Below are 25,345 nucleotides of genomic sequence, written 5' to 3'. Positions count from 1 at the left end.
TTTTACAACAAGTTAAGTTTAGATAAAATGCTGCTTACAAAATAGACTAGACTGGACTGGAGGAAGGAAAACACAAAATCTTATATAGACATACCTAAGGCTTGATATCGCTGTGACAGCATGAGATATATAGTGACTGCCTAGAACTGAGCTGAACCAGCACTGGCACCAACAAGGAAAATGGGCACATGCGCTTAAGAACATATCCAACGGAAAGTGACACAGGAAGTGAATCGTAAACAGTGGAAGAGAATGTTGGACAGCATCATTACAAATAATTTTACATGTGAAAGGTAGAATAATCTAAAACACAAATGTTATTTTATTTTTAAAAGCAGGGGGGCACTCGTGCATAGAGGAATACAATTATAAAATAAAAGGAATTATATAAGATTTTATCAACAAGCTTCTTTTAGAGTGGCAAACACATATATAGAGATATATGTCACAATTCTAGAGGTCAAACAAGGAAGAGCAGAGCAGAGAAATGTGATATAAGGGACTACTGTCCATCACAGCATTTTGGCAAACTTCAAATGCTTAAATAGAATAAACCAGTACATAGGTTTATTTATTAATTTAAATCACTTTTACATGCATTTATTTGACAGTTGTCCCTCATATCACATTTCTCTACTCCACTGTCCCGTGTTTGACCTCTACAATTGCTAAACACTGTGAGATTCATATGTCCCTATTTAAGTGTTTGCTATTCATAACGTATTTTATTGAAAGTCCTACATAATTCCTTTTATTTTACAATTGCATTCCTTTATTCATGTCTGGCCCCTTCTTCTTTAATATAAGGTATGTCTACATAAGATTTTATCATGCTCCATTTAGTAAGCAACATTTTATTTAAACTTGACGTATCATACAATTATACAAGATCTGCTTTAAGATTTATGTTACCATGGCAGTGTCAATACAGCTTTCACCCCCTACATAGATACATATGATTTTTTTGTCATCCATTTGGTTTAACTACATTATTCTTATTTAAATTTTGCTGTATGAGAATGATGTTCTTCACATTCAACTCCATTTTAAATTGGACAAAGAATGTTGGGTCATCATCTGCTTATCGTTTGGAATAAATTATACATGTGAGTACATAATTTTTCCTATATAGCTTCGTGTATAGTACAACTGCATTTTAAATGAAACAGGATTTTTATTCACTTTTTGCTCTTTTTTACATCCAGCTGCATCCCTTAAGATGCGACTCTAATTCCACAAAACTAGTTGGATCAGAAATAAAGATTTGTTGTACAGCTGAAACAGTCTTATTCATCAAGTAATAAATGATAACAATGACTTCACCTACACATTTGTTCATCATGAAATGTATTATCAAAAGCGAAATCTATTTGGCTTATTAAGTGCAGCAATAGTTATTACAGGAACTGGAAAGAAATTACAACCACATTTCATATAGTTCTCTCCAACTCAAGTTTCCAACAATAATTTCATGTTTATTATTTGTCATTCATTGACTTACGGAATGTGCCAGAGTTAGTAATTCAAAATTAACAAAAGCAGGACAGGGCCTCACAAAAAGCAGGACTTTTTTTTTTTTTTTTTTTTTAAAGAAAGCATGAGAAATTATTTTAGAATCAATAAACAGTTTATATTTTATGCTGTGGGGTAATAAATAAACTCTAATCTCAATATAAGCAAAAAGTAATGCATTGAGAATCTTCTGCAGTCTTAAGCAGTGGTATTTAATTGTTACAAATACAATGGAATTAACCTGAAGTAGTTTTCAATCTTTTCCAGTGGTGTTTCCTTTGAAAGTGTATTTTTCGATAGAATATATTGCTAAGAGAAGAGCTGGTTGTTATCTTGAAGAATATGGCTATAAAATTCCTCACAAGACATATCCCTGAAACCATATTTCAGCAGTAAAATTCCTATCACCATGTCTATCAACAAACAGTTCCTTTCTGTTTAGGTAAATTTTCAGAATTTCTGAATATTTGGTGACATGTACACTTTTTAGGTGAAGAATGCCATTTTCACACTTTTGATTAGTAGGTATTGAAGACATGCAAGGAGGTGCACAAAGCAAAGGTCCTTTAAGTCTTTGAGCTTAAGTCCTTTGAAGCACTGGAATTCTTCCATTGGCTGCACCCATTTTTCCAGGTGTTCAATGTAAGTTTCAAGGAAAAATGATACATTTTCTATGTACACCTGACACACTTTTTCCAAGCCATCTCCTGAAAAGGAATTCAGAGCTCATCTGACTTCAAAGAATGAAGAACTTATACAATAGAATTGTTTTCCTTTTCAACAGACATTTTTGGATAAAAAATGTGCATGGTTGAGAAAAGAAGCAGAAGATATTTCTCTGAAATGTCACTTGTAGAAAATATCTAACTGTTGAAGGCACATATTTCCTACCTTAAGAGCTTACCGCTTGTTGGGTTGTTTGCGGGAAGAGACCACACAGCGAGGTCATCGGTCTCATCGTATTAGGGAAGGACAGGGAAGGAAGTCGGCCATGCCCTTTCAAAGGAACCATCCCGGCATTTACCTGGAGCGATATAGGGAAATCATGGAAAACCTAAATCAGGATGGCCGGATGCGGGATTGAACCGTCATCCTCCCGAATGCGAGTCCAGTGTGACCTTTAGAGCGGAAGTAAGATTTCAGTGCTGCATACAATTGTCAACAGCAAAAGCAATGGACTGAGAAGTAGTAAGGTTATCCTTTTTAAAAGTATCTGTAACATAACAGGAAATGTTTTCTGTAGTTCCCTTCAGACACCTTTCTAAGTTAAGCACCACTGTCTGAATAGCACTGCTTTTGTAATCAAAATGTTGAATTACAATTGGGAACATTTCCAGTTACTAGCATTTGTCGGTGTGCCAAAATATGGAACTATGAAGGACATAGTTTTGACAATAACATGTGCGAGGTTGCAATGACACTGTACTGTGATGCATTTGTCGTGCAATGACATTATTTACAATGGCTCTGCTTTAGTTCTTCCACAAGATAAATTTCTGCAAACTCACAGTTTGGAAATAGCTTCTTATTTAAGTTTCTGGTACAATCCATCAATTCGTACAAATGGTGGTAAAAACCGATATTGTATGCCAGTGTGGTTTTTGTGGCTTGAACATTTCTAACTACAGGCATATGTTTTTTACTCACAAAACTGAGCACTGAGCAAGATGCAGGGCTGGTTAGTATCATCTTTTCGTTTTTTCTCCGCTAAGATGTCTTTAAAAACCCATTGCAAACTTATATCCCATATTAATTCTCACACACTTTACACTGAACTTCACATTTGTTTCATCTACATGCAAAGACAGGTATTTTGCTTATAATTGATCTGAGAACTCAACTGCTTTTTCGCTGGGTATCTTGCTTTTAATTGATCTGAGAACTCAATTGCTTTTTCGCTGTCACTGCTATTTATCTGAGGAGACAACTTACTTCTATTACGTAGGATGCAATCTTACACTGCAACAATACTTCACTTAAAGTCTCAATGAATCAGCACTAAAAGTGATAAGTGTGTGCACCTTATAATTCAGTACAACTAGAAATTTATTAGGTGATGAATGCATTTCTGTTAAAAAAAAAAGAAGAAGAAGAAGAAGAAGAAGAAGAAGAAAGCATTAATCTTAACTTTTGAGATCACTTCATACTAACTGTAGACTGATGATGATTACAGACTATGAAGAAAGGAAAAAAAGAGGACTAATGACAGTTCACTGTGTGAACAAAATCAACATACTGTGAGGCATTGTGAACAGTCCAACACTATGTCAAATGAAAATGATTGGAAGCAGTGGTTTCTCAATTGCTGGCTCAATTTTGCATTTTTTAAAGTGTGATTTCAGAATCATTTCAGTTGCCCTCCTTGTTTTCACTGCCAGTTTTTGAATTGGTAATACGCTATTTGTTTTGATAGATACACATCATGTATACAGCTAATATGATTGGCCCATTGGAATTAGTGTTTGATGATAATGGCCTCCATGCTTGTAGCATTTTTTTCCTCCAGGATACTGATGTTTGCATGCCACTTTCAGTATTCCCAAGACACATCATATACTTCTCGAGGAGCTTCAGATGTCTTCTATGTGTGATCTAGGCTTCATACTCATAAGTGAGAGTTAGTATGATGATGGTATGATAGACAAAGAGCTTACTCCGCTGAGGTCTTGGTTGCCATAGACCCTGTCTTGCAGACAGCCAAAAGCTGTGCTAGCATATCTTAAGCAATACTGCATTTCAGCATCAAGATTTGTATTAGTCGAGAGGTGATTGCCAGGGTCAGGGAACTGAACAATCTGTAGGACTTCACCATTTAGTGTTATGGTTGAAGCTTGACTGTGAAAATTGCTGCAAAATGTGTGTTTTCTGATGTTGACATCTACACTAATGCTCATGTACGCCTCACTGAATACGTTCAAAATTGCTTGAAGGGCTTCAACTGAGGTAGCCACAACAACATTATCATCTGCATACTGGAGTTTTATGACAGAGGTTTTGATTATCTAGGTCACAGCTCTACTCAACTAATAGTGAAAATTCCACCGTCTGTCCTACACACTATTCTGGCTCTCAATGGTAGTTTCACTACAATAAAGAGTAGCAAAGCTCCAACTAATGTTGAAAATAAGGAAGGGTCATTCACACAACCTTGCTTAATGAATATGAAATAATACCAAGTACAGAGGCTGTGAGTTGTAAGTTTGGAAATTAGATTATAGAGTTGGCACAATTTGAACTGATTTTTTTTCCAAATATGGTAATATTATACAAACAATAAATGACAATATAACCTCAATAACTATTGCCATTATCACCATCATCATTAATTAACAAATCAACAATAGCATAACATGGTATAATATTGGGTAAAGTTTAGACGAAAGAAGGAAACAGGAAATATATGAGGAGTTGGGAGATTTTAACAAGAAACAACAGGGAAATAAATTCCATAAAAAGAATGTGAATCCAAAGCTGGTTCTCAGTATACAATAACAAAGAACAACACTTTGCATTGTGAAAATATTCTCTGTGCTTGTAATAATGCTGACGTGTTCTAGTGCTAATTACAGTACTGTTCTCACTTTCAGTGGAATCTAATTTTGATACCCTTAGACATATAAACTTAATATTATAGAATATTTAACAGCAAATACACTTATGATTGCAGTTGTTAATTTTTATGATGATGTATTGCATTCTGTTGCTTGACTTAATGCTCTTGCATTTATTGTACCAGTCTTCTTAGCCTCATTTCAGATTATGAAAGTGTGTGCTATGTCTACCATTAGCCAGCGGTATACACTACTTAGGGTACAACTAACTGCAGTCCAGAACGGCAGACTTGTGACTGCCTATAAATGCCATGTTGACAAAACCCACCAGCTCGCACTAATCCTCTCATTGTCTGTAGATGCTTTTCATAGCTGCTCAGTGGAAACCATTTCCAACCTAATAATTTTTTGTTCACATTTGCTTTGACTCAAAATCCACTTCACTATTTGTTATGTTCCTGTACAGCCTCAGGCTTCTCCCAAGACTCATCAAGTTACAGTCTTCCATTGTAAGCATGCCCAGGTTGCACTTGCTGAGCGGAAACTATACCTCAACCGCTCAACAAACACTGACTGCTTGTTATGTTCAGTTCCAGCCAAGAGTTTCTCTCTAGACTTGTTATGTTGCAACTGTTAATTTAACAGTTTTATGCACAATCATGGACAAACATTTGGAGATGTCCTTAGAATGAATTTTCACTCTGTAGCAGAGTGTGCGCTTATCTCAAACTTTCTGGCAGATTAAAAACTGTGTTCTTGATTGGGAACTGAAACTAGAACCTTTGCCTTTCACAGGCAAGTGCATTACTGACTGAGCTATCCAAGCACAACTTCATGATCTGCTCTCACAGCCATACATCAGCTGATTCAAATGTCAGCTTATTATATGAATTTGGTAAGACAGTATGCTGAAAACTGCAATGGACTGTCAATTTGTGCACTTAACACTAACACGAAAATGTATGAGATAATGTGATACATGTATAATGATAGGTATTCACATTAAATTTGTGCAACTGTCTGTAATGGTGTGTGTGTGTGTGTGTGTGTGTGTGTGTGTGTGTTTGTTTACAACATTTTTTGATATCTTTACACATACCATAATTTCAGCTATTTCATTTTGATGGTGCATTTGATAACATCAGACTCCTGCAGTAACACATTTCATAACATTTTTTTTCTTTTCTTGTCTTTTTGGTACAAGACTACACTCCAACAAATACCTTATGCAAAGATTCCCTAAAAACTATTCTATTTTAACAAATTGCTACTTTTCAGTAGTGCTTTTCATTCTAGAGCCAGTCGGCATTTTATATCCTTTTGACTTTTGTCATCATCACTTATTTTGATACTCAAATAGCAAAGCTCATCTGCTACTTTTAATGTCTCATTTCTTAAGCATCACCTGAGTTAATTCTACTATCCTAATCTACTTCCGTCGACATTACCTAATTTAATTCTACTATCCTAACCTACTTCCGTCGGCATTACCTAATTTAATTCTACTACATTCCCTTACCCTTGTTTTACTTTTGTTGATGCTCATCTTTTAATCTTTTCAAGACACTATCCATTCTGTTCAACTGCTATTCCGCATTCTCTGGCATTTCTGAAAGAATTACAATGCTATAAGTAAACCTCAAAATTTTTATTTCTCCTCCACTGAAAAATTTCTCCTTGGTTTCCTTTAGTGCTTGACCAGTGTGCAGATTGAATAATATGAATAATATCGGGGAGTAGACTAAACTCTTTTCTCACTCCTTTCTCAACTATTGTTTCCTTTTCATGCCCCTCATCTCTTATAACCGATGTCTGGTTTCTGTACAAGTTGAAGATGTCCTTGCTCCATATGTTTTACCTCTGTACCTTCACAATTTCAGAGAGTTTATTCCAGTCAACACTGTGAAAAGTTTTCTCTACATCTAGACACACTATATACACACAGGTTTCCTTTTCTTCAACCTGTATTCTAAGATAAGTTGTATGCTTAGTACTGACTTCCATGTTCTTACATTTCTCCAAAACCCAAACTGATCTTCCTCAAGGTCAGCTTCTACTAATTTTTCCATTCTCCTGTAAATAATCTGTTTCTGTGTTCTGCAACCATGGCTTATTAAATTTATAGTTTGGTGATAATCACAACTGTCAGCACTTCCTTTGTATTGGAGTTATTACATTCTTCTTGAAGTGTGTGTGCGTTTTGTGTTTCATACATTTTGTACCTCAAGTGGAATAGTTTTATCATGGCTGGCTCTCCCATGGATCTCAATTATCCTAAGGAAATATCATCTTCATCAGGGACCTAGTCTCTCTAATTTTTATATAGTGGCATTTGTCACTCTACTAGACATGCATGCTTTTACAGCCTTGTATTTGTTGTCTAACCACCCCTGCTTAAAAATATTGCACTTTCTGTCAATCTCATTGTTTTAGAAATCTGTATCCCTTTTTGCCTACTTCATTTCTTGCATTTCCATATGCCGTTTTTCATAAATTAAATTCAATAACTCATATGTTTTCCAAGAATTTCTACTGGACCTTGTCTTTTTGCATATCTTCTGCTACCTTCACTATTTCATTTCTCTAAGCTACCCATTTGCCTCCAATTTATTTCTTTCCTGTGTTTCAGTAAAAAATTGCCTAATGCTTCCTCTGAAACTCTAAACCACATCCAGTTCTTTTAAATTAATCATGTCCCATATTATTATTTCTCTACGGTTCTCCATTTTTTCAGTTTTAATCAGCAGTTAATAACAAATAAATTATGGTGATTGTCCACATTTGCCCCTTGTAATGTTCTGCAGTTTAATACAGAGTGTGTATGCTGACAAGGAAAAAACTTTGATTTTTTCTGGATTTCCCGTGTAAAAAATACATGTTTTCCCAAATGAAAATACACTCCTGGAAATTGAAATAAGAACACCGTGAATTCATTGTCCCAGGAAGGGGAAACTTTATTGACACATTCCTGGGGTCAGATACATCACATGATCACACTGACAGAACCACAGGCACATAGACACAGGCAACAGAGCATGCACAATGTCGGCACTAGTACAGTGTATATCCACCTTTCGCAGCAATGCAGGCTGCTATTCTCCCATGGAGATGATCGTAGAGATGCTGGATGTAGTCCTGTGGAACGGCTTGCCATGCCAGTTCCACCTGGCGCCTCAGTTGGACCAGCGTTCGTGCTGGACGTGCAGACCGCGTGAGACGACGCTTCATCCAGTCCCAAACATGCTCAATGGGGGACAGATCCGGAGATCTTGCTGGCCAGGGTAGTTGACTTACACCTTCTAGAGCACGTTGGGTGGCACGGGATACATGCGGACGTGCATTGTCCTGTTGGAACAGCAAGTTCCCTTGCCGGTCTAGGAATGGTAGAACGATGGGTTCGATGACGGTTTGGATGCACCGTGCACTATTCAGTGTCCCCTCGACGATCACCAGTGGTGTACGGCCAGTGTAGGAGATCGCTCCCCACACCATGATGCCGGGTGTTGGCCCTGTGTGCCTCGGTCGTATGCAGTCCTGATTGTGGCGCTCACCTGCACGGCGCCAAACACGCATACGACCATCATTGGCACCAAGGCAGAAGCGACTCTCATCGCTGAAGACGACACATCTCCATTCGTCCCTCCATTCACGCCTGTCGCGACACCACTGGAGGCGGGCTGCACGATGTTGGGGCGTGAGCGGAAGACGGCCTAACGGTGTGCGGGACCGTAGCCCAGCTTCATGGAGACGGTTGCGAATGGTCCTCGCCGATACCGCAGGAGCAACAGTGTCTCTAATTTGCTGGGAAGTGGCGGTGCGGTCCCCTACGGCACTGCGTAGGATCCTACGGTCTTGGCGTACATCCGTGCGTCGCTGCGGTCCGGTCCCAGGTCGACGGGCATGTGCACCTTCCGCCGACCACTGGCGACAACATCGATGTACTGTGGAGACCTCATGCCCCACGTGTTGAGCAATTCGGCGGTACGTCCACCCGGCCTCCCGCATGCCCACTATACGCCCTCGCTCAAAGTCCGTCAACTGCACATACGGTTCACGTCCACGCTGTCGCGGCATGCTACCAGTGTTAAAGACTGCGATGGAGCTTCGTATGCCACGGCAAACAGGCTGACACTGACGGCGGCGGTGCACAAATGCTGCGCAGCTAGCGCCATTCGACGGCCAACACCGCGGTTCCTGGTGTGTCCGCTGTGCCGTGCGTATTATCATTGCTTGTACAGCCCTCTTGCAGTGTCCGGAGCAAGTATGGTGGGTCTGACACACCGGTGTCAATGTGTTCTTTTTTCCATTTCCAGGAGTGTATATAGTTTCCTGAAAATACACTTCCTCCATGTTAAGTGACAGTTTACTCTCCCTCGGAGCTGTAAAACTCATCTATCATTTGAATTGTAAAGGTTTTGTACTCTGACGTAGAACTTCCCTGCACTTTAGGAACTGAACCCCAGCAAAAAAATAACACGTTTTACAAAGATCTTTGATGCGCAGCAATGTGTACACTGCATATTTCCATACCAAGAAAGTATAAATATGAATTCCAACAAACACAGCATGTTAGTTTCCAAAGCACCAAAATCGAGATTTCGATGCGCTTCTGTCAGCCAATCATAATTCATGTCACCTTTTTTTGTCAACAAACAATATCTGATATTCAGTGCATATGACACGTAATGATGTCAGCCATTAGCAACATCAGTGTTAAGTAGTAAGAATGCACAAATAGGAAAAATTCAGGGTTTAAATTAATATACATATACAAGAAAAACTAAGCTTTCACACATAATTTTGGTCTTTTTGCATGTGGTATCCTTTATGATGTGTCACACACAAATGTGCCAGCAAAATTTTAAATGATAACATAAATGTCTGGTATCCTGGGCCCGAAATTGTTTAAGTGGCATGTCCTCAAAGTGTTCAGTTTTGAATGAGTCAAAAGCTCTGGGATTTAAGAAATTCATCACACATTCTCACATATTTCCCCACCATCTATTAGAAATAGGTTTGTTTGAGAATTTGCCAGAGAATGCCAGAAGACAGGCGTTACTGTGCATGTGCAGCTATGATGACATAAGAAAATAAATGTAAACGCGAATCATGTGGAGACTACTCCCCACTACGATGAATGCTCCATGCATGTATGAAGCTGGCAGCTTGGGCAGACCAGAAAAAATTTTCCAGATGGCCTCTGACTGCTTGCAGCCACTGCTTATACATCTAACAGCCACACTTCAAATAGCAGCAAGCATGAAAAGTCATTACTCATACACGACTTTGCAGTTCCGCACATGTGCATGAGCCTGCTGTCAACTGCTCAAACAAACCTAATTTAAACACTTGTGATTCCACACCCATTGAAAGCACTTTGTTATGAAATATTGTATAGTCTTTGTCCCAAAGCTTTTGACACATTTTGTTGTCGGTGGACGCTTCTATGCGCACCATGTTTTGTTGTTGTAAATGGTGCATATTTTCTTTGCAACTTAAGTCTTATATTGGTGTTTCTCCCTTGTTTGTGTTTTATTGCTGCAGTATTATTCTGCAGTAGTGGGCTAAAGCAAAATTCTTTGCTAGAGTATCAGTTCTTATAACTCAAAATTACAAGAATTTAACTCAAAACTAAACAATGAAAAATACCTGGATTTTTCCCTGTTTTCTCTTGGATGAAAAAATTACTGGGTTTTTCCTGGATTTCCTGGGGTGTATACACCATGTAATAACTGACTTCAAAATCTTTGTGCAGCCATTATATAATCTATATAAAATGCAAGACATTACTTCTTTTCTACTAACACTGTTCACAACACATTTCGCAGATAGTATCCACATATGCTATGAAATGTGCCTACAATATTATATCATTCTAGAAAACATAGTTCAGGAGATATGATGTCATAAATGTTCTACATGTGTGAAAAAAAAAAAAAATTGCAGGGTGAGATTTATTAGAGATATAGGTGAACTATGTGTACAAACATGTTAAATATAGAGACATGTGCATATGCAGGCAACGCCATGGGAAAAAGCTCCTCATAAACCCCTGGGTTGACTTCAATCACACTTAGTACAAACACTACTTACTATCTGGAAGGAAAAACTATGGGGTAAGAACCACGAACCTACTATTGGGGTAGAAGTGATAATGTGGAGAGAGAAGGAAGTAGGAGAAGATGGACAGAGAGGAGGAAGGAGAAGATGGACACAGATATGGGGGAGAAGGAGGGGATGGACAGAGAAAGGGAAGAGGAGGAGTTGGACAGAGATTTGGGGGGGTGGGGGTGGGGGGAATGGACTAATAGAAGACTGAAATAAATACATACCTGGGAAACATTAGATACTCAGCTAATAAAGACATCAAGAGAAGATACAAAAATTATGAGGTTTGCTGACAAAATTGAACTTAGAAAAGCTGTTGAACAGAATGGACTTTAAAATATTGACGAACATTTTGGGACCACGTAAAAAGCAAATACAATAAAGAAAACATCATAATAGTGAACTTTACAAACATATTTAAAAAATTATACACACGATCAGGAAATGGAGAATCACTTTCTACGGCCACATCTAAAGGATGAATCCCAACAGACTGACAAAAAGACTGTTCAGTTACATTGCTAAATTGAAAATGGATAACACACAGTACAGTGCAAAGAAACTGGAAGGAACATGGATCAACTCCCAATTACTCCACAAGATATTGAGGAAAGACAGCACTACGAAAGGAATTATAGGACTCCAGAGGTTTTCCTGGAAAACCAAGAAGAAGATCAGAGCCATTTCAACAAAAGAATGAAACATCAAGAAACGAGGAAGAAAAGAAGTGAGAAACAGTTGAAATAACAATAGTCCATAGTGGCTATACATGAAAGAAAAAGATGAAAAGGGCTATTTAAATCAGATGCTGCTGCGCGAATTATATCGATCAGGAAATAAGACAGTAATAGCAGTACACAAGTACCGTATTTACTCGAATCTAAGCCGCACTTTTTTCCGGTTTTTGTAATCCAAAAAACCGCCTGCGCCTTGGAATCGAGTGCAAAGTAAACAGAAGTTCTGAAAAATGTTGGTAGGTGCCGCCACAACTAACTTCTGCCGTCGAATATATGTAGCGCTACACAGGCATGCTTTGCAGGCACAAAGATAAATACTGGCGCCAAAACCTCTGCGTCAGTAAAAAAAAGAGGTGGAAGAAGAGCTTTTCTTTCCGCCCCGAGTTTCGACCAATGAATTTTCATACATTACCCAACGAAGTAAATACAAATTCCGTATTGCTCATCTTCGAATGTAGCAGCATTTCAATGTACTACGAAAATCCGACTGACAAGACTGTTTGGGATGTTTGTCAACATGGCCAACTCTACGTTCTGAATTTTTTCCTACCTCTCAGAAGAGATGGTTGCTAATAGGAACTTTTATGAATTGTGAATCACATGCTGTATTCTCTTCACCATAAGAATAATACGAATATAAACATTTTGTCATGTATTCTTTCATGTTTGCTGCTATCTTATTTAAATCCTGTCTGCCTAATAAACTACAAAACTAGAGTGAGACAACAGCAAACGCGGAAGAATATACATATCATGTCATGTTTATATTCGTATTATTCTTATGCCTAATAGTGATGCAGTCAGAAATGAAGCACGGCAATTGACTAGATTTTTAAATCTGAGATGACTAATTTCTGTGCAGAATGTAATGTACTAAAGATGCGTCTGCAAAGATTTTCAAACAGAGAAAAATTTTCGCTAAACTCTTGTTCAGAACATCTTCTATCATACGCAGTCTATTATTTGGTTCTTGTTGATCATTATCAAAGAAAGCAGCAGTGTAAGTAACAAGAAATAGCAGTCTCTTGCCTTTGTTTCGCTAATGAGACGACTCCTCTCTTTCCTTTTTTTAAATTACACTCCTGGAAATGGAAAAAAGAACACATTGACACCGGTGTGTCAGACCCACCACACTTGCTCCGGACACTGCGAGAGGGCTGTACAAGCAATGATCATACGCACGGCACAGCGGACACACCAGGAACCGCGGTGTTGGCCGTCGAATGGCGCTAGCTGCGCAGCATTTGTGCACCGCCGCCGTCAGTGTCAGCCAGTTTGCCGTGGCATACGGAGCTCCATCGCAGTCTTTAACACTGGTAGCATGGCGCGACAGCGTGGACGTGAACCGTATGTGCAGTTGACGGACTTTGAGCGAGGGCGTATAGTGGGCATGCGGGAGGCCGGGTGGACGTACCGCCGAATTGCTCAACACGTGGGGCGTGAGGTCTCCACAGTACATCGATGCTGTCGTCAGTGGTCGGCGGAAGGTGCACGTGCCCGTCGACCTGGGACCGGACCGCAGCGGCGCACGGATGCACGCCAAGACCGTAGGATCCTACGCAGTGCCGTAGGGGACCGCACCGCCACTTCCCAGCAAATTAGGGCCACTGTTGCTCCTGGGGTATCGGCGAGGACCATTCGCAACCGTCTCCATGAAGCTGGGCTACGGTCCCGCACACCGTTAGGCCGTCTTCCGCTCACGCCCCAACATCGTGCAGCCCGCCTCCAGTGGTGTCGCGACAGGCGTGAATGGAGGGACGAATGGAGACGTGTCGTCTTCAGCGATGAGAGTCGCTTCTGCCTTGGTGCCAATGATGGTCGTATGCATGTTTGGCGCCGTGCAGGTGAGCGCCACAATCAGGACTGCATACGACCGAGGCACACAGGGCCAACACCCGGCATCATGGTGTGGGGAGCGATCTCCTACACTGGCCGTACACCACTGGTGATCGTCGAGGGGATACTGAATAGTGCACGGTACATCCAAACCGTCATCGAACCCATCGTTCTACCATTCCTAGACTGGCAAGGGAACTTGCTGTTCCAACAGGACAATGCACGTCCGCATGTATCCCGTGCCACCCAAAGTGCTCTAGAAGGTGTAAGTCAACTACCCTGGCCAGCAAGATCTCCGGATCTGTCCCCCATTGAGCATGTTTGGGACTGGATGAAGCGTCGTCTCACGCGGTCTGCACGTCCAGCACGAACGCTGGTCCAACTGAGGCACCAGGTGGAAATGGCATGGCAAGCCGTTCCACAGGACTACATCCAGCATCTCTACGATCATCTCCATGGGAGAATAGCAGCCTGCATTGCTGCGAAAGGTGGATATACACTGTACTAGTGCCGACATTGTGCATGCTCTGTTGCCTGTGTCTATGTGCCTGTGGTTCTGTCAGTGTGATCATGTGATGTATCTGACCCCAGGAATGTGTCAATAACGTTTCCCCTTCCTGGGACAATGAATTCACGGTGTTCTTATTTCAATTTCCAGGAGTGTATAAGCGGCGGTAGCATGCACAAAAGCAAGCCATGCTACGAGCGGCGACAGGTTGTAAACACTCATTATCAGAATGCGACAAACAATGTATGACACAGTACAGTAATTCATTTTCAGCTTAGAGCGACGTAAACATCTATAACAAAGAGAACGGCACTTATCAGATCAAAGAAAAATAAGCAATCATTCAAACCAGACAAAGCACGTGAAAAAGGAAGGGTACCCGTATAAATACGGACGGAGCGCCTGACGCATAGCAATGGCTACCTGGTAAAGCTTAACTGCTAAGCTTACGACTTGAACCAAACTACTATAGCTGTATCGTCGTTCATTCGACCTAAATTGTGTTTCATATTACAATAGACCAACTTTGTTTCGATCTGGAGGTGCGGCCTAAAACTTTTCTCTCCCCTTGAATTTCGAGTCTCAAATTTCAGGTGTGGCTTAGATTCGGGTGTTTTTTAGTCTCATTTTTCAGGTGCGGCTTAGATTTGAGTAAATACGGTATTGATATTTGGGCAGTAAAATAGGTCAGTTGTTGCAGTAGGCAGAGTATACAAAATGTATGATTCAAACCAGCTACTTGTAAAGCCATTAACTGTATAGCACTTGAGTTGTGCCATGATCAACACATCCAAAGGCCTAGGAGAGATAAAAAAAAAAAAAAAAGTTCCTCCTCTAGCTCTGCCTTCTCGAAATTCGCAAACTGTGTGACAACTTTCTACTCAATACAGCACAGAACAATAACTGGCACATAACAATTAATCTTCAGATAGTTACACATTAAACACATGCATGTGCAGGCATCTACACAATCAAAGGCCTAGGAGAGATTACAAAAAATACTAACACGTGATATAATTTAAGGCTTGTACAGTTTGCTGAGTGAATACATAAACAGCATTCTCAGTCAAGCACCCTTTCTGGAATCCTAACTGTGATATGTTAAGTAAGGTGTCACAAAGAAAAACAAACCATTGGAAAGAGTAACATGGGTCATTTCACAGACTTAACAATCCTCCAATAAAACATGCAATCAATAAAAAAAATAAAATACACGTATCAGAAGTTGAGCTCCAATCTTTGAACTGCACAGTAGTTTGTATTACTGAGCACTGGTGTAGAGACACACAAATCCAACATGTAGTATTATCATTGTATGAAAAGACAAACTCTTACTGCAGAACTACGGGTGGAGGATCATGCATTTATATCAGATAAGGAACACAGTTCAAATCAAGACATGACCTCAGTACTGTAAGTGAAGACAAACACTTTGAAATATCAGCTATTGAATTAAGAGGGCTTGATATCACCATGAAATTAATCATTTTGTGTGTGTATTGATCTCCCAGTGTGGACACTTTTTTCAATAAGTTAACAGAAGTTCTAGATAAAACTTAAAGTACAAAGGTCAACATAATTCTCTGTGAGGGACATTAACATCAACACTTATCATCATAAATGAATCCAGCAGCACCTTCATAAACATCCTTCAAAGTTTTGGCATGTCACTATTGGTCAATAGTGCAACAAGGGTTACGACGACGACTTCATCAGTAATTGACCATGTGACCACAAATATGGACAGGGAAAAATGCGATGTAGCTGTAAAAGATCTCGGACTATCAGACCAACTCAGTCAAATAACAGCAGTAAAGTCAGGCATTGAATCATACCCTAAACTACTAGCATACAAACGTCATCTATCAGAAATCAAAATAAAAGATTTTTCAAAAGAACTAGAAAAACAAAGCTGGGATGAAGTGTATAAGGAAAAAAATGGGAATATGAAATTCTCTAAATTCTCCACATTGTTTAAACTGAATTTTGAAAAGGCATTTCCAAAAGTATGCATGCCTGTATCAACATCTCACAAAAACAGATGAATAACAGCAGGTATTAAGAAGTCCTTAAACACCTCAGTTCCATGAAAAAGATTCACAATGATCCCGAATTCTTAAATTTCTATAATAGATACAAAAGGATCTATAGAAATGTGCTGATTGCTGCAAAAAAGTCATTTAATGACAAAATAATATATAATGCAGAGAATAAAAGCAAGGTAGTCTGGGATGTTATAAAAAAGGAAAGGGGAGAGGCAAACAAACGCAGAATAACTTACTGCTAAGGGAAGGGGATAAAGTAATAAATGATCCACAGCACTTAGCAAACTATGTAAACAAACATTTTTCAAGTATTGCAGAGAAGTTATAGCAAAAATTCCCCCCAAACAAATATAACACCTGTAAATAATGTTGCACTAAATACAATGATGTTACTTCCAACCACAGAGAATGAAGTCAGTAAAACAATTCAAAAAATAAAAAATAAAAAGTCAGTAGGCTTAGATGAAGTACCAATGTATGTACTGAAACAAGGCATAGGGATTATACAAGGCCCCTTAACAAATATAATAAATGAAGCCTTCACATCAGGTACATTTCCAGAGCAGTTAAAACAGGCAAGAGTTGTGCCTTTATTTAAGAAAGGTAATGCAGAAGACAGAAAATTACTGGCTCATTTCCCTGCTGTCAGTATTTCCAAAAATAATAGAAGCTATTATGAAAGACAGATTAATGAATTACCTGAATAAATACAATCTTTTAAGCAAATCACAGTTTGGTTTCCAAAGTGGCAAAAATACAGTCAGCCATAGTAGAATTCACAAAAGTTGTACTTGCTGCTCTTGATAAAGATGAGTGAGTAACAGGCATATTTTTGGATCTTTCTAAGGTGTGTGATACAGTCGACCACACGATTTTATTAAATAAATTAGAAGCATTAGGAATAAGAGGGGTAGCTAATGACTGGTTTTGATCATACCTAACAGATATGGTACAAAGAGTAGAGATAACACATACTTCAAATAGATCTAAACATTTAGTAAAACACTCATCAGAACCAAAATACATTAATATAGGGGTTCCGCAAGGTGGCATATTAGAACCAATGCTGTTCCTGATATACATCAATGACTTTCCCAGTAGTGTTACTCATGTTAAAAAAATCCTTTTCGCTGATGACAACAATATTATAGTCACTGACAAAACAAGAGAACTCCTTGCCGAGAAAGCAAATGAAACTCTCAAGGAAGTTTATCATTGGTCAATAAGTAATAAACTGATATTGAACATAAAGAAAACTAATGCCAAATGTAGATGGCACCTCTATAGACTGTGTAACAAATGCAAAATTTCTAGGAATGAATACTGATTCTCAGTTGAAGTGGTGTGAACACACAAAGGTACTTGCAAATGGAATGTCATCGGCATGTTATGCCCTTACAATCCTATCATCAGTGTGTAACATGCAGTGTCTTTTAGTTACATATTATTCATATGAACACTCAATTCTTAGCTATGGCATTTCTTTTTGGGGAACAAATGCACAGAATATGAACACAATTTTCAAACTCCAGAAAAGACCCATAAGAATAATAATCAAAAATACTACTCGAGTTCCTTGTACTGATCTGTTCAGAACGCTGGGGAATTTAATTGCTCCATGTGAATACATTTACCAGTCAGTTGCACATATCAAAACTAACATTGGTAATTACTGCACAAACAGCTCTGTCCATGACCATGCAACAAGAGATAACCTCAACTTACATTTACCAAGAAAAAATAAACATAAAACTCAAAACAGCATTTTCTACCAAGGAATAAAACTGTACAATAAATTACTAAAAGAGATTAAAGAAATTGCAAAAATATACTTATTTAAAAAGGCAGCTAAAAAGTACCTGTTATGCAATACCTTTTATACATTGAAAGATTACTTAGTTAAAAGAGAGTAGGGGTTTGATAAAAAATGTTATAAAAATATGCAGAAAATGACCTTGAGATCACCAGTGTGTGTGTGTGTGTGTGTGTGTGTGTGTGTGTGTGTGTGTAGTGAGTGAAGTGTTATTAAACAATGTGTGTATAGTGTGTGCAGTGACTGATAGTGAGATATAAGTGAACAATGTGGCATTACATTATATAATAAGTTATTTGTAAAAAAAAAACTATTGTATACCAGGAATAAATCTAATGATTGTCTCTAACTAGTAGTCTGTAAATATATGTGTACAAAATTAGCTTATTTTAAATTGATCTAAATTATAATTGTTTAATGTGTCTTGTCATCTTTGTTATTAAGTGGTTTAACAATTGCATATATCACTGAGGACATTACTTGTTAAGTTGGAACAAATTTTCAAAATTCTGTTTGAAATACTAAACCCCAAGTGCTTTTGTGTTTTAAAATTTTTATAACTGTATTAGTTTCCGTGAAGTAAGTTGGAGCTACTTCTAGTTGCTTAAAGCTTTGTGGAATGACATTTTAATATACTCTCTTGCTTCTTCAAATGAACCATTTAATCCTATATTTACTAATGTTCTCAGAAAGTAATTGTTAAAACTACTTGCAACTTGTGAATTATTTTATCGAGCTGAGTCTCTATGGACTGCATGGTAACAACCAATTTCACTCTAGTGTCCAGGTCTTGTCCTTGTTCCAGCTTTGACTTCCTGTCAGTATCTTCTGAGCCCACCAAGAAGTGCCTGTTTATACTCTTCGGATAATGGTCCTCTCTGTCTTTGGACGTTGATGCCATTTTAAAACCTTGGTAGTTGTTAACCAATCTTCTAAATTTGTTCCGGTCAGGAATTTCTCTCTCTGAGATACCAATCTGCCTAAGATCCTTTCCACATTCTTCGAACCATATTGGACTTGTTTTCTTCGATCGGATGAAACTCCATATTTTTTTTTTTTTTTTTTTACTCGATCACCATCCATCCTCATGAGGTGACTGTAAAATAATAATCATCTCTTCTTAATGGATGCTGTGATGGGTTCTGCCTTGCTGTACAAGTCCTCATTTGCTCTTATACGCCATTGTCCATCAAACCATCTATTACCTAGGGGTCCACTGCTCGTCGTCTTGCCGTAGCGTTTCGCTTCCCGCGTACGGGGTCCCGGGTTCGATTCCTGGTGAGGTCAAGGATTTTCCTGCCATCATCATTACCTAAGATTTTCCTCAATATCCTACACACTCGCTTTTACAGCCACTCAGCTTGAGCTTGTCTATTCATGGTCAAAGTTTCAGATGCATATAAGCCCTCAGGTTTTACAACTGTATTATAATGTCGGAACTTGGCCCCCATACTCATAGACTTTTTGTTATAGGTATTCTTTTCCAGTGGGTATGCTTGGTCTAACTTGCCCATCCTGACATTAATTGCTTCTTCTCCTAATCCATTCTCTTGGATGACTTCACGAGATAACTGAAATTCTTAACTCATCCAATTTTTCCCAGATTGTTAATCATCCATTCAGGTCCATCACAGATGTTCGTCATATATTTTGTCTTTTGACTAGAGATCTGCAGTCCAACTTTTACAGCAATTTCTGACAGTCTATTGATCTTGTTCACTGCTGACTCTACGTTGTTAGCAAAAATGGGTAGGTAATCCGCAAAGGCCAAGAAGTCAATGTACACCCCTTTGTTTTTAGGACCAAGTCTGAACTGCTCTTCATTTGTTTCTTCTTGGGCTAACAACTTTCTGCACTCTCGAATGATCTTTCCCTAGACGCAGTTGAAAAGGAGTAGGGATAGTCCATCTCCTTGTCTTACGCCCATTCTGATTGTAAAGGGTTTTGATATCTCACCCATAAATATTATTTTTGACACTGTGTTAGTAAGAATTTGTTTGATGAGCTTTGTTGGTGTATCATCCACCCAAACTCTTCCAAAATATTCATTAATGCCTGTCGGTCGATGGAGTCATATGCCGTCTGAAAATCAACAAACATGACCATACAGTTATTTCCTCAAGTTTTTTTGTACCTGATGATATTCTTCAGGTTAAAGATCTGTTCTGCACATGAACGGCCCTTTTGGAAACCAGCTTGACATTCCCCAATCAGTTGGTCAAGATGACCTTCTATTCTGTTCTGTATCACTTTGGAGAGAATGTTATATGGAACAGGTACTAATGAGATGCCCATTTAGTTATTGACATTCTTTTTACTGCCTTTTTTGTGTAGATGATGGATTAAAGCTGACTGCCATTCAGTTGGTACCATACCAGTTCTCCAGATCTCCTCAAAAAGTTGGACTAGCACATCTAGAGTTTCATTATTTGCCAGCTTTAGTAGATTTGCCACTACTGAAAATCCTCTCCAGGTGCCTTATTATTCTTAAGATGGTTGTTGATCTCTCTGATCTCCTCTTTACTAGGTCATTTATTTTAATTGTTACAGAATCTTGTACACTGACTGACTGTCCTGTTTTTCGTTTGTCAATGTCTCATATACACTCCTGGAAATGGAAAAAAGAACACATTGACACCGGTGTGTCAGACCCACCATACTTGCTCCGGACACTGCGAGAGGGCTGTACAAGCAATGATCACACGCACGGCACAGCGGACACACCAGGAACTGCGGTGTTGGCCGTCGAATGGCGCTAGCTGCGCAGCATTTGTGCACCGCCGCCGTCAGTGTCAGCCAGTTTGCCGTGGCATACGGAGCTCCATCGCAGTCTTTAACACTGGTAGCATGCCGCGACAGCGTGGATGTGAACCGTATGTGCAGTTGACGGACTTTGAGCGAGGGCGTATAGTGGGCATGCGGGAGGCCGGGTGGACGTACCGCCGAATTGCTCAACACGTGGGGCGTGAGGTCTCCACAGTACATCGATGTTGTCGCCAGTGGTCGGCGGAAGGTGCACGTGCCCGTCGACCTGGGACCGGACCGCAGCGACGCACGGATGCACGCCAAGACCGTAGGATCCTACGCAGTGCCGTAGGGGACCGCACCGCCACTTCCCAGCAAATTAGGGCCACTGTTGCTCCTGGGGTATCGGCGAGGACCATTCGCAACCGTCTCCATGAAGCTCGGCTACGGTCCCGCACACCGTTAGGCCGTCTTCCGCTCACGCCCCAACATCGTGCAGCCCGCCTCCAGTGGTGTCGCGACAGGCGTGAATGGATGGACGAATGGAGACATGTCGTCTTCAGCGATGAGAGTCGCTTCTGCCTTGGTGCCAATGATGGTCGCATGCGTGTTTGGCGCCGTGCAGGTGAGCGCCACAATCAGGACTGCATACGACCGAGGCACACAGGGCCAACACCCGGCATCATGGTGTGGGGAGCGATCTCCTACACTGGCTGTACACCACTGGTGATCGTCGAGGGGACACTGAATAGTGCACGGTACATCCAAACCGTCATCGAACCCATCGTTCTACCATTCCTAGACCGGCAAGGGAACTTGCTGTTCCAACAGGACAATGCACGTCCGCATGTATCCCGTGCCACCCAACGTGCTCTAGAAGGTGTAAGTCAACTACCCTGGCCAGCAAGATCTCCGGATCTGTCCCCCATTGAGCATGTTTGGGACTGGATGAAGCGTCGTCTCACGCGGTCTGCACGTCCAGCACGAACGCTGGTCCAACTGAGGCACCAGGTGGAAATGGCATGGCAAGCCGTTCCACAGGACTACATCCAGCATCTCTACGATCGTCTCCATGGGAGAATAGCAGCCTGCATTGCTGCGAAAGGTGGATATACACTGTACTAGTGCCGACATTGTGCATGCTCTGTTGCCTGTGTCTATGTGCCTGTGGTTCTGTCAGTGTGATCATGTGATGTATCTGACCCCAGGAATGTGTCAATAAAGTTGACCCTTCCTGGGACAATGAATTCACGGTGTTCTTATTTCAATTTCCAGGAGTGTAGTTTTAATCGTTTTAATTGCATTATTTATTCCTGTCAGGACATGTATACTTCTGGACATTTTAATGACTTTCCTTAAAATACTACAGCATTTTAGTAGTATGAAAGTAATGTCTGTTCTTGACTTACTCTGTTTTTTAAATAAATTTCCCACTTCGTCTTCCATGAGATTTTAATTCCCTTCATTACCCATGACTTACTTTTTTGAAGGTTCTTTTGGGTAATATTTTAGGAAAGCAACTTTCAAATACTGACACAAATTTACTATGGAATAAATTGAATTTGACAACTGTATCTCTTTCTACAAACGCCTCATCCCGTACCAACCCTTCTGGCTTACTCTTATTAAAACACTGTATCCTGTTCTGATTAATAAGCCTCATTAGTTTACATGAACTTGTGTCCAGGTCGTAAACTGCCATACTCTTTATTTCCATTAATTGTGCATCATGATCAGATAGCCCGTTAGCAATTGGGTACACACGAATTGTTTCAACCTGAGCATTTTCTATAAAAATGTTATCAACCAGTGTCCTACTATTTTGCTGCACACAAGTTGGAAAACTGAGTTCTTAAATTAGATTGAAACACCCAAATAATATTTCTAGTGCATTTTCCTGTCCATACCTTTTAAGATATCTACACTGAAATATCCACAAACTACTAGCTGTTTTTTCCTGTCTGACAGGTAGTTCAATAATGCTTCTAAATTTCTTATAAATAGCTGAAAGCTTCCTAGAGGGGATCTGTAGACTGTAACAATTATCAGAGAAGTATTCTGCAGTAACAACTCACAGGCACATGCCTATAGGTTCTGATCAACACAAAAACTGTTTGTTTCAATAGTTTTGATGTTGTGTCTAACTTTTGCACATGTTGCAACTCCTCCTTTTTCCTTGTTAACTCTACGTGCAAATGATGGATGTCTATAATCCCTGATATTTAACTTCTCCATATTTGTGATTATATGGTGTTCAGAGAGGCACAGAACATCTACCCCTTCAGAATTTTCCACATCATCTAAGCATACAATAAGCTCATCTATCTTGTTTTCCAGCCCTCTAATGTTCTGATCAAACACTTTTTTTCCTTTTCTGGGAACTGTTACAAAAATTATGATCTTGTACTGCTCTAATTTCTTTCCCTACTCTCTGTCTGTAACGTGGGTTGAACCTACAAAATGTGCTCCTTCCATTCCATTAATCACAGGAATTTTGTCTTGTACGCTTGTGGACCCCCTCTACACTCTCCGTAAAGTGCTCTGCTAATCTTTCCTTCCCCCTCCTGTTATTTCCCAATATGTTTTTAGATGCATACAAGATATCATCATCTTCAGGACAGACCATGAAGTCCAAAATCTGTCTGTGACAAGGGGCAGCTATGTCTCACCCCTTAGTTGCATTTGAGATTGTAAGAAATATAAATAATATCCTTACTACTTATATTAAATTATGTGAATAGCCCCCCTCTTTCATTATATCCGAAAGCTAGTAAATATGACTTTTGTGTAGTAAATAAAAAAACACGGGCTTTTAAACTTAACTTTCATCACGTCTAAATTAATTGCTTCAATATGAAAACACTGACACTACATAAATGCACTCTTCTGAAACCATGACCTGGGGTTTCACTATTATTCACAGGGTTTTCAGCAGTAACAGCGGGTCTAAACAATAAATCCTGTTGCACCCATGCTTATTATCATTGCCTTCTTATAGACTTGTTTATAATTCTTTGTAGTATTCCAGCCATTCTTTTCCTCATGTACTAAATTTGTGTGCACTTCATTTATTCCATTTTCATATCTAATATCTAAATTAGATAATGAATGTTTAACAGTTATTAGCAAGAGAATTTACCTCCCAGGAAACAGGAGAGAAGAGGAGAATGCTGAACCTTTCTTGCAGTGGCAAAGGAAACCTCTCATTCCGCTCCTCAATTGTTAGTTCCTGCAAATAAGAAGAAAAAATTTTAAAATTTGCATATTAAATGTGTATCATGTGCTCATGATTACATACTGAACTGAAAACACATAAATTACAACACACTCATGGAGTTCTTAAAATTATTTATTTTCAGCAGCAAGTAACACAGATAATGTACATCATTGTACTACATGTACTCACATAAGGTTTAAAACAAATTATAAAACACAGTGTTACTACATTGAGAAACCTCACACACTTCCAATAATGAAAGTATATCTTATTTGACCTTACTTAAATTGTTATTCCAACTCCACTAACCTGTCTATGGATCCTAGAGTTCTGCACTTCACTGTCCCTAAATAGAAAGTATTAGAAGCAGTTGTATCTCTTAAGTCCACGTTATCAGCTATTTAGTAAAACTCTATGTAGGAAGGTACCAAGACAAAAGTAGCTGAACATGCCTAGATGGTGCTCAAAATTGCTTTAAGATAGACAAACAAACATTACAAATTACCAATGTTCAGCTCCACCACTTTAACGCGTCCTGCTTGCGCTATGCTGCAGTTTCAAGTGGGTTACTGTCCTGTGAGATCATTTATGGGCACCAAGTTTTTGTTTATTTCTACATCTCACAGTTGCTGAGTTAATACTTTATTTCTCATTACCATTGTTTAATGTGTAATACTAAACAATGTCAGAAGCAAGATTGTCGAATGTCATTCAGTGGAAATGTTCAGCATTGTTCTCTTGGCCAGGGCACTGCCTTACAAGGTACTTGTTACATTCCTACATCATCTTGATATTTCTCCCAAACATTCTATTGTTGCTGGCAAGACGCCTACCAAGGCAAACTGAAAGGGAGAGATGACTTGCTTCAGCATTGAAGAAAGTGATAACTTCAAAATCGTGAATCTTATGGATCTAATATCTCTTTATAAACCATGGTTACCTCACACAAAATCGACAAGCTGGTAAAAACATACTGGCATACAGTCACTAGGCAGTCATTTTTTCATCCCCATTTCAACCAAGCACAGCTAATACAGACCGTAATTAAAGGTTACATTGTAGCAGCGATTGCTTAAAAAAAGAAAGTGCTGTCTGCAGTTGAAGTACGCAGTTACAAAGTTGATGGGGAAGTGATCTCTAAAGACTGTCAATAATATGCAGCATATCACAGAAAATAACTGATGGAATGGAGGTATTTAAAAAAATTATTGTAGCAAATCACACACAATTCAATAACAACAATAATCAAATGACAACAGTGACAGTGTGGCTC

General features: G+C 39.4%; 1 protein-coding gene across 6 annotated transcripts in view; it reads right to left on the bottom strand.

Annotated features, from left to right (window-relative positions):
- LOC124777949 (cleavage and polyadenylation specificity factor subunit 1) overlaps positions 1–25,345 on the bottom strand; it is a 299,452-nt gene that overhangs the window by 33,820 nt on the left and 240,287 nt on the right. For all 6 annotated transcript variants that reach the window (XM_047253499.1, XM_047253500.1, XM_047253504.1 and 3 more), the window contains one exon: positions 23,995–24,084. In XM_047253499.1, coding sequence (XP_047109455.1) covers positions 23,995–24,084 — 90 coding nt within the window. The remainder of the gene's footprint in view (positions 1–23,994; positions 24,085–25,345) is intronic.

This window comes from Schistocerca piceifrons, chromosome 2, assembly GCF_021461385.2.
Source record: "Schistocerca piceifrons isolate TAMUIC-IGC-003096 chromosome 2, iqSchPice1.1, whole genome shotgun sequence".
In the NCBI taxonomy this organism is placed as follows: Eukaryota; Metazoa; Arthropoda; class Insecta; order Orthoptera; family Acrididae; genus Schistocerca; species Schistocerca piceifrons.
This window is presented reverse-complemented; position numbering and strand designations above follow the sequence as displayed.